The sequence below is a fragment of the Hippocampus comes genome, unplaced genomic scaffold (assembly GCF_001891065.2).
Source record: "Hippocampus comes isolate QL1 unplaced genomic scaffold, H_comes_QL1_v1.1 scaffold92, whole genome shotgun sequence".
Lineage (NCBI taxonomy): Eukaryota > Metazoa > Chordata > Actinopteri > Syngnathiformes > Syngnathidae > Hippocampus > Hippocampus comes.
The window spans coordinates 2,288,006-2,298,981 of record NW_017805379.1 but is presented as its reverse complement, the minus strand read 5'-3'; the positions used below and the strand labels follow the sequence as shown (position 1 = coordinate 2,298,981).

The 10,976-nt window shown below is 42.7% G+C and overlaps 1 protein-coding gene across 4 annotated transcripts in view; it reads left to right on the top strand.

Annotated features, from left to right (window-relative positions):
* actn1 (actinin, alpha 1) overlaps positions 1–10,976 on the top strand; it is a 31,876-nt gene that overhangs the window by 13,032 nt on the left and 7,868 nt on the right. For 3 of the 4 annotated variants that reach the window (XM_019872294.1, XM_019872296.1, XM_019872295.1), the window contains exons 2-9: positions 3,267–3,381; positions 3,613–3,732; positions 5,985–6,071; positions 6,193–6,280; positions 7,351–7,429; positions 7,656–7,737; positions 8,580–8,665; positions 10,906–10,976. In XM_019872294.1, coding sequence (XP_019727853.1) covers positions 3,267–3,381; positions 3,613–3,732; positions 5,985–6,071; positions 6,193–6,280; positions 7,351–7,429; positions 7,656–7,737; positions 8,580–8,665; positions 10,906–10,976 — 728 coding nt within the window. Of the gene's footprint in view, positions 1–3,266; positions 3,382–3,612; positions 3,733–5,984; positions 6,072–6,192; positions 6,281–7,350; positions 7,430–7,655; positions 7,738–8,579; positions 8,666–9,344; positions 9,431–10,905 lie in introns of all 4 variants that reach the window. The other variant, XM_019872297.1, reaches the window with a different exon arrangement.

Below are 10,976 nucleotides of genomic sequence, written 5' to 3'. Positions count from 1 at the left end.
AAGGCGGAGGCGTGCGGGGTAGGGCGAGGCGGTTGCCACGGCAACCGCAAAAGCCTCTCTGGTCTCAAGGGTACGTGGCATCTGAAAATATGCGTCTGAGCATCCGACCGGCGCCGCCGAGCTTCTCATGGAGTCACCAACACGTCGATTGTATTCGGTGCACACCACAATTTTGCACATCTAAAGTGGACGATTGGGCCAAATTGTAGAATTTTTTTTTTTTCCTCCCTTTTGATCGTGGGTAACAAACTTTTTTTTTATTTTTATTTTTTTTATCATGGGCTACATCGCCGTTATGGTTTTCTTGGAACGCCATATTGACGATGAATCCTTCTCGATCTATGATCACCTTATCACATATAAACAAGATAACGTATAAAACGGTTTGGAAATCACAAGCCAGTAAAAAAATGGTTTGTTCTCTCGCATTTCAATTCATTTTAAAAGTGGGATTGGTAACAACAATGCTTGCAGCGTCTCATTGTTATTAAAAGTCAAAGAGATAATTTGTCATTTTGGGTATTGAAGAGATGCTGGGATCGGGGGGGGGGGGACTTCCACATTTTGCAAATCTGAAAAGTTGCTCAATAAACATATGCAAAATATTCCAACCAAGAGTTTTCATTTTCCCTTTTTACTGAAAATGAATATCCGCCCACAAATATCAGTTATCAGCCTCTTTCTCTACTAACAATTAGTGTCGATATTGACCCTGGAAATAAAAAAAAAAACTATCGGGCTGTCCCCCACCGCACTGAGCGTGAAATTCCAGCCATACTGTTGAAAACCAACTTCCCGTGTGTCACCCTCTGCCAGCAACATCTGACTTCCTTTCCGAGGCCTGTTTAACCGCTCCGACACTACAGCTGGCAGGAGTGCAGTCGGAATTTTTTTTTCTTTTTTTTTTTTTTCAAGTAAGCATGATTAATGAAAGGAGGAGTGGAGCAGTTTTGAAATCAGCGCTCACAAGTTCTGTGCTTTCACAGAGCTGCACTTCCACCCTAAAAACGTCCACATCGCACCTTGGTGGGTTACTTTTTTTTTTGCTGTGTGGCGTCCGTGACGCTCGCTCAAGTGGATGTAGAGCACATGCTACGGCGTGCTTCTTAACTTTCTGGCAGGCCTTGCATTTTGGGAGGTGGCTTTCAGACAGAGAAAGCCGGCTCACGTATGAGCAGGCCACATGTTGTGTTTTCCCTTTTCTCGCCCTTACGAAACAAGTGAGGCCAGAGTGCTTCTGAGTGGTTGATAAATGGTAAACCATAGACATAAACAATATTAGACATATAAAAAAAATATATTTGAAAACACAAAAATAATATGATTTTCACCAGAATTTACAAGGGCAATACTAACCATCAGAAACTTCAACTCATTTTATCGGTAAACCGTTTCATCCCAATTTCGAGTGGCTTTTCTCCGGGGGCCGGAGGAACCACAGAGGCGGGCGGCTTACACGGACCGGCCGAGCTCAGCTGCGCTCCTGCGGCTTCTCCGCGGCATCTCGGTTGGAAACACGGAAGCCTGATGTTTGTTCTCGGGTTGTAATTAAACCCCGAGGATCATAAAGAGACGTTCTTGCCGGGCTGTTTGCTGCTCCTGCCTCAACGCTTGTGCCAGCCCCAGCTGTGATTCAGTCTTCCTCAATGTTTTCCCTCATAGTGCCCTGCGATGCCAGAAAAATCCTTGGATCGCTGCACCTACTGTGTGTGTACAGTACACAACTGAAGTGTACTGTAGATTTATGGAGCATGGTAGCTTTGCAGGGCAAAACCGACGCACCAAAAAAAACCCAAAACACTGATGTGAGTCCAGTAGAATGCAGTTCTGCGGATATTTTTCAGGGTCAGTCGAAGACCTTGCCTCGAGGGGGGAGGGCGGGGTTGTGCTACATAACTCACAGCCATATATTCTTTATCCCATGCGAAGAAAGACGAACATTACTGCTGTGCTGATAAAAAAAAAAAAAAAAAAAAAATCCCCCATGATGGCGCCCGAGTAGGCAGCCGTCGGCAAGTGTTCTTCAAGAGCCTTGCGTTTTTTTGTTGTTTTTGTCTTTTGTTTTGTCACATGGTAGTGTTACGTCGTGTGGACCTGATGTGGATTGTTTTCAGCAATTTTTGGCCACGACATTCGTCAAAGAAGAAGAATCTTTGCTTGGTGGTTGAGCCTTCTCGGCAGCACGCGTGTGCCAGCACTGATTTTGATTGGGAGGAATGTCAGCGCCATTTGACTGTCGTTGCTGGACAGCCCCCGGAGCACTTGTGTGTTTTGCGCCTGTCATGGGCAGCATTTTCACAGCCCCGCTTTGTTCAGCGGAAAGGTCGGTGCTGTTGAACAGTCTGGGGCTGGATGGATGCCTGGCTTAAGGAGCCGACGACGAGACGAAAGGAGCGTCAGCGTGAAGCGCCGACGCGTATGTGGAATTGGGAGTCGCAGCTTGGAATTGAAGCGGATTTCCATGGGACAGGAGATGAGAGCCGATCTCTTTTCGTTAATGGACGGCTACAGCTTCTTGTTGCTTTCAAACTTAGCTTGGAGCAGACGTGTGCACATTTTGAGCATGACGTCTTTGATCCACTGGAGAGAAGGACACTTTGATTCGCTCCTCTTTCATCCACAACTGCTTCAAACAACAAAGTGTATGCAGGAAAAGTGGTGAAGATTGCACAACTGTCTGTGTCTTATGTGTTGTGTTGTATTATTTTGTCACTTTATGTTAACTGTTCTTTTGATGGCGGCGCGGGCACCCGCAGCAGCTCCTCTTGTTGTCTTTTTGTCTGTTTGAGAGGGAAGAAATTTCATCTGTGCTGTATGTTGCACATCCTGCACATTTGACAATGAAGTTGTACTTGACTTGATTTGAATATTACTCACCTAAAAGTAGTGACGTGTACTGGGAGCCTTTCCCATGTTCACTTGAAAGAGTCTGCCCATGATTGTCAATAACAAGTTCTCGGAGACTAATTGTCATTAGTCACTGACTGTAAGGAGCTCAAGTGGCAGTGAGAGGCACAAGCAGGGAGAGAAAATGCCAGTTAGGAATTCTCTCTCTCAGCCATCGCTGCACACACACAGAATATCTGAAGAGCCAAGCAGAGGCTGTGAAGTTGTTGACATTGTACCTGATTTATTATCTTTTTTTTTTTCCCGTACAGCCAAATGTGTGTTACTAAATAACTAACCAACTGAGGTACCCTTTTGAAAAATATGAATAAATGTGTATGTATATTTATCAGTTGCTTTTTTTTTCATTTCCTCCGTAGACATTCACGGCTTGGTGCAACTCTCACTTGAGAAAAGCCGGCACGCAGATCGAAAACATCGAAGAGGACTTTCGAGACGGTCTGAAACTCATGCTCCTGTTGGAGGTTATCTCAGGTAAGAGAATGCCGAATGTGGCAAAAGTGCTTGCACTACTTCAGTAGAAGACTTACAGATTAAAAAAAACAACCAAAAGGCTCCGCTAAAAGTAGAAGTATTGATTCAACTCCTTTAATTAAATCACTGAGCCATTTGGTACCCAGCCACAAAGATTTACCAAAAAAATAAATAAAAAATGCACTTGATTACTTCCCATCAACGCCTATGCCTTTACTTTCCCCAATCCAGGGGAACGTCTGGCCAAACCCGAGCGTGGCAAGATGAAGGTGCATAAGATCTCCAACGTGAACAAAGCACTGGACTTCATCGCCAGCAAAGGAGTCAAGCTGGTGTCCATCGGCGCCGAGGGTGAGTGGCGCCGCGCCCGCCGAGACTTTAGCCGTCAAGAACAGCTCCACGAGCGGAGACCTTTGGTTTTCCTTTCTCAAACTTTTGACCACAAGCGCCGCCTAAAAGAAGATTTATAAGACGCACAGTAATGACAAGCAGTTAAATACAGTAACTAGCAGGGCTGAACTCTTAATTGCATTTGGATAGACTTTGCAATGTAGTAAAATGCGATTTCCAAATCGCCAAGGCTGCAATTTGGAAACAAAAAAAATCATTTGGGTTGGTTGGTAGGCTTAAACGTAATTTTGGGTTAGTATGTGGAACATCAACATTGATTTTGAATCAATCTCCTATTTTATTAGCTCCACTTTGTTTCCTCGATGAAGAATCACCCACTGTGCTTGCACAGGACAAAAGCGGTTAATTCTCCCCCCAACCGACGTCAATTTCCATTAGAGGTGATTTACAGGACTGATTGATTATGCGTGAAAGATATGCGGTGCAACAATTTGATCAGATTTGTTACGGAGGCGCCGAGCCAGACCGACATTCCAGACGGATTATGTGCCTGGACTCACTCGTCCATATATCTCATCAGGGAGCTGCTTGGGATTTTAGTGGGTGGGGTGTTGCCCTTTCAAATGGCATTAACAGGATTGATCGATCACGTCGTGTGTCAACTCGAACTGCCGACTGTTTTTAACCCTCGTCATGCCACATCTGCGCGTCAGTCTTGTATTTTGGCCGTCACGGTGGAAGCGGCTCCTGAGCCGCTTGATCTTGATTGGATTACAGCGATTTATTGAAGGCGGCCAACCTGTTGGAAAAGGATTTTCATTGCGGGTAACTCAACACACAGAGAGGACCGGATAGGACCACTCCATTCACACGATGCTCATCATCATCATCAATGACTTGTGCAGCAGCAAAAAAAAAAAAAAAAAGGTTCGAAATGAATCAAACATTAGGACGGGGTTCCCACGGGTCCTTAAAGTTCATGAAAATCCATAAAAAATAAGTTGTAAAAAAAAGAAGTTGTAAAGTTATGTTCTTAATTGTCCTTAATTTTCAGGGAAACCTTCTAAAATCAATAAAAATCCTTAAAAAATTATTTTTATTCGAAAATAACTTTTATTCGAAGTTTTGTATTTTCTAAATTTATATTTTCTTTGTGTACTCTATTTGAGAATGAATTCAATTGTAAAATTATGTTCTTAATTGTCCTTAATTTTCAGGGAAACCTTCTAAAATCAATAAAAATCCTTAAAAATTTATTTTTATTTGACAATAACTTATTCGAAGTTTTACATTTTCTAAATTTATATTTTTCTTTGTGTACTTTATTTGAGAATGAATTCAAATTTTTTTCATTTTCCTACCTGTAAAACAGGTAGGAAAATGAAAATTTGACATACAGTATGTCAAATAAAGGGTTAGCTGATTGCTCTTAAAAATAAAGATGTGCCCTTCACTTTGGCAGCAATGATTTGAACACCAGCTCAGTGATATGTGGCTTTCTGTTCAGCCCGCATATTGCTGAGCGGGCATTAAAATCCACCGTGAATCCCCTGCTGAATGGAGAAAAAGTCCTTAAAAAAATTGCTAAATTAGCCCTCAAAAGTCCTTCAAAGGTCTATAAATAAAAAGCAAGTGGAAGAGTGGGAACCCTGTTGGAGTAACAGCTGTCTTTCTAGCCTGCTACAAAAAATACACTTTTTTTGCAGTTTTTTTCTTCTCAATAAAATAAATATCACTCTATAACCAACCATTGCACTTCATAAAAACAAACTGATTCCATAATTAAAAAAAAAAGGAAAGCATGAAACAATTTTTGTCACACTTTTTGCTTCACTGCTCCCACTGCTTTTCATGCCATGGCCACCCAGGGGCAGTATAATACAGACATGGACTTTAATGTACATAGTCTCATTTTTTAGGAAGCTGTAGTCATGTTAGTCATTCTTCGTAGAGGATAAAGCATATATCTCTGGTGTCGGGCGGAAACCTCCTATGTCACAATTTGTTAAATATCATATTTTTCAGTAATTCTATACTATTGGTCCCAATACGTAATGCCGGTACATGTATTCCGTTGTTTAGTCCCCAAGCCAGGTAATAAGTAACAGTGGATGTGAATGACAAAACTGTTCATAAATTGATACAACTGTATTTATGATCTAAAATATTTTTTAAAAGACTATATTTTTAAGGCTGACAATTCTTGCTAGAGTTGACCTTTTAAGTCACTTTTTTTTTTCCCTCCTGTGCAGAAATTGTCGATGGCAATGCTAAGATGACACTGGGAATGATCTGGACCATCATCCTCCGCTTTGCCATCCAAGACATTTCCGTCGAAGGTTATTAGTATGAATGTTCAAGTGATTGATTCCCAATCACCTCTGCGATCAGTCTGCAAGTAAACAGTAGCGTCGGTATGAGTCATCCTGAGTGATCCCGCTGTCTTCTTCTCGACCTCAGAGACGTCCGCCAAGGAGGGCCTCCTGCTTTGGTGCCAGCGGAAAACGGCGCCTTACAAGAATGTCAACATTCAGAACTTTCACATCAGGTGACAAACTTTTTTAAACACCCCCTCGCTCCCCCTTTGCTTTAATTCCATGTTTGATCATCGCCTGTCAAAACTCCTGACATCAGTTTCACTATGCCGTACAAATTTGGACAGACATCATAACAAGGCACATGAGAAAAAGTCTCGAGGACCCATGTCGGGAATTGAACAGGAAGGAGGCCATTTTAGTTCAAGCAGCCATAGTGGGCAAAATCCAGCAATATTTGTTTTTCGCACAGCAGAAATATGTGCCCCTGAGAATTAAAATAAATAAATAAAAATTAAGCTCATGCCTGGTTTGCAAGGAAATACTGACGGCAAGTTCAGATTTACTCCGCACTCTTTCAAACTTTCTTTTTTGATGTTTTCTTTGGGCAACGCTACCCATTAGCCACCTCGAGGGTAAGGCTGCTAAGCAAACAAACTCGACTTACTGACAGCGCAAACACTCACACGCCGTCTAAAAGGCAACAATTCATAACGTTTTGACAGCGCGAGTGACTTCATCGTCTAATTATCTTTCTCTTGGCTGTGCGGTTCAAGTTTTTACAAAGCGTGCTTTTTGGCTGGATTTGATGAGAAATTGAACTGTAACTAACCCGGGGATGAGATGAATATCACATGACGCAAAGAGATAAGCAGTGTTGCGATAACGCTGTCGACCTGGAAGGAGGCTCTAAAATGTAAAAAAGGAGATAGAGTACAGTACTGTACTGTGTGCTTGTTTTGCCGGACTCTTGAATCATTGATACCTGTGGATGAAAGAGGAGAAGAAGAAAGGTGGGGGTGAAATCATATCAGCGTGAGGGGTCCGACATGGGGGGGAGCCAGACCCTTTGATGTGGTCTCTGTGACACATGAGATGTGAGGCAGACGAACAAAACACTAGCTTCTTTTTTTTTTCTTCTTTTTATGTTTGAACCACAGCTTGCTGATCCAAAGCGGTCAGTAGGCTCAATGATGGTTTCATTGTATTCTGTCAAACGTTGTCTTCTTCATATTGGGCGAACATTTTTGATTTCGGACATTTGTTGTAACATGATGTCTCCTTTTCTCTTGTTGGTTTTCAGCTGGAAAGATGGTTTGGGCTTCTGTGCGCTCATTCATCGACACCGTCCAGAGCTCATCGACTACGGGAAACTACGCAAGGTGAGCCTGACGCGCGACACCACCGCAATGTCACTTGGCGGAGCACGGACCTCCGCCAAGGCCAATTTGAGGAGAAAATTAAAGACTTTTAAGTGCACCTTATGGTCGTGAAAATACGGTATTTCCTGGTTCAAGAAAGACAGGCGGGGCTGTAGTTTCCCGTAGACGTTTGGGGGAGGGCGGGCCGAAATTGCATGCTTCAAACTTTATCTTTTTCTGTCGTCAGGACGACCCTATGACCAACCTGAACACAGCCTTTGACGTGGCCGAGAAGTACCTGGATATTCCCAAGATGTTGGACGCCGAAGGTGAAAAAAAATTTATTCAATTAACCATACATGAACAGATTAGAGCTTAGCGTTACAAGTCGCTTCAAACTGACGTCCTCACTGGAAATCACGTAAATCCCTCTTTAGCTCCCTAGCTGAAAAAAAGTGTTAGATTGTAATGTCGCATTTGGTCTAATTTACATAATCCCACTCCCACACCGAATTTCTCCTTCCAATGATTTGCCAGCTAGGGTGGGCTAAGGGTCGCACATTTTCAACGTCAAAGCCAAAAGCTCAGTGAAGCTCCAACGTGCACAGTTTACTTTCTGATAAGCAGCACGTTAACTGATTGACAATTATTTTATGCATTTTTGTTTCGATCAAAATGTAATTATAAATTTGTATTCTTGTCACACAGCTTCATTGATATAGTTATATAAATATATATATATATTTTGTATTGTCAAAATTGCAGCATTTTACTATGTTATGTTCTAAATTGATTAGTTTCGTTACATTTAAATTTGCTGTATTTGAACATGACACACGACTGCCTTTAGAAGAAAAAAAAAGCAAATTTTAATGAGGCATAAAAAAGCGGGTGTAAAAATTGTATTTTCACGATTTGGACATGTGGGAGCTGTTTTAAATTGGGGGGAAAAGCATAAAAGTGTTTTCTATATACAGTTTCTGAGCGTGCTGTTTTTTTTTTTTGGTGACTATTTAACAAATCAAATCCTCCCTTCCAAGCACATCTGGACTTGTTGATGTGTGGCGATGATGCTGAGCTCAACCTCCTCAATGACGAGTCCCCTCCTCCACCACACCTTCTCTCTATCCCCCCCAACCCCTTCTTCTCCCCCTTTTCCACCTCCCCGCAGACATTGTGGGCACTGCCCGTCCGGACGAGAAGGCCATCATGACCTACGTGTCTAGCTTCTACCACGCCTTCTCGGGCGCCCAGAAGGTACCCGTGGATGCAGCGTCTCCTTCCTCCTCCTACTCCTCCTCCTCCTCTGCCTCCTCCTCCACACCCACTCATCCTCACCTTGTCTTTTTTTACCCCTCAGGTGTTATCCTAACACTTTCTCTCTGCAGTGCACAAGCTTCCCTGCAGGGGTCACACTCACTCTGCATGTTTTCAAAATGCATGACGGATTCATGGGATTTTTCTCTGAAGCTCTGGTCTGCCTTGCCCGCCCCCCCCACTAGCAACTTGACAGAATTTTCCCAAAATGAAAATATGTCACAGTGCAAAAGGTCTCTTCAACCTGAGTACAGCGCAGCAAGAATTTTCAAAATGGAATGAAGCGTCCAGAGAGATTTGACTTCCTTGGTTGGGGAAGTCTTAGTCTTTGGCAGTTCATATGAGGCAAGCACTTAACCAGCTCCAAATTAATTAATTTATCCACTGGCACTCAAATTGAAGCCAAAGTAACAGTGTTAGAGGTTTGAATCAATGGTACCGAGCTTCTGCTGAAGACAAAACAGCAGGCAAACTGGAGACCCTTGAGATTACGCCCCCCGCTGGCCCCTTTTTGTCTCTGCACACTTTTACTCTTACTCTCCTCTCCTGTCTGTGCTTTCTCCTGCTGCTCCTCTGTTCCTGCGGCCTCCTCCTCCTCCTGTTCCTGTTCCTGCGGCAGATATCATTAGCACCTTGAGGCCAGACGAGAAGGCCGTCATGACTTACGTGTCGTGTTACTACCACGCCTTCTCGGGCAAGCAGAAGGTGAGCAGCTGAAACACTCCAAACACTGCAAAATCGCCTTCGATAAAGTTACGCGGCCATCGCCGCGTTTCATTTAAAACGGTGAGAAATCAAAACTAACTCCAGATTTTGGGATAATCTCATTGGATAAAACTGTGGACAGAAAATGCAGGCCCTGGACTAAGCTATGCAATCGTCCACATAGTCACAGTAAAGCACTCAAAGTGAACCTTGGATTTAAAAAGAAAAAGAAAAAAAAAGAAACAACTAATATTACCTCAGTTTACTGAGTCATGCTATAGTTGTGAAGCTATTCTTCCTTGTTGACGTCAGCATGACTATTTTATACTACCTCCTGGTGGCCAAGGCAGGCTCGCCTGAAGGAGTAGCCCAATGAATTGTATTGAAGCATTAAATCACGATGCTCAAACTGTTTAATTATTTGCATTCTATTTAATTACATCCTGTTTTATTCATTACCATTAGAAAGCCCTGTTTCTTTATTCAATAACACATTACAAATGACGCTGGTCACCGAATTAATTAAACTTGTATCTCAAGCCATCACTGTTTTGCAGTGCTCCTCAAATGTGGCGCATAGCAGACATTAGCAGCTACCAGGGTATTTTCTAAACAAGGGCGCTTTTCCTTCTAAGGAGTCATGGTGCCTGTCTAAATGAGACCGGAGTGTAAATATTGATAAATACAGAACAGTACGTTCCACTGCATGTCGCTTTGACTTGAGCTCCGCTCGAGCATCTTTGTTTTTTTTTTTTTACGGTCTCCTTCGTGACGCCTCATCGTCGTGGCGACCGCTCCACTCCCACTATGATGCAGAGGACATGTTCAAGGTGGCAGATGAACATACAGGCGGTGTAGCCATTGTTCAAATTTGTGCTGTGTGCATACGTAGATTCATAAAATCAGGCACACTTGAACCAGCCATGCCCGTGAATTATACTGAGGTTATTTTTACACTTACTCGTGTTGCTAAAAAAAAGAAAAAGAAAAAAAAAGAAACAGCAAGTGCAGTGTTGGGGGGAAAACTAATACACATTTTAATCAACTGTACATTCTGTGTTTATTTTTATATTTTTGTCCTTGTATTAAAAAAAAAAATTCAAGAATAGAACTTGGGAAATTGAATTGATTATTAAAATATGGTTCTTTCAATGATATTTTCTTCCCAATTTTATTTATCACCCTAGCAACAAGGCTTCTGCTGCCTTATAGTGACGCATGTGGCTTTCATTTTGGCTCCAATCAATCGAACAGAAATTGTCATATTTCTATGCAGCTCTTGTCGTGGCTCTCATTGGCTTGCTTGAGTGTACCTAATGACGCGGCCAATGGAATGACATCATCCACGGGCTTTTCTTCTACTTTTGCTGCACTGTTTGGCTCCTCTGTTGGGAATTTCAAGGATTGAACCTTTTTGGGGTATTTAAAAAAAAACAAAAACATGGTGATGATGACGATGGCGTCTGGTGTCGTAGGCGGAGACGGCGGCCAACAGGATCTGCAAAGTGCTGGCCGTCAATCAAGAGAATGAGCAGCTGATGACGGA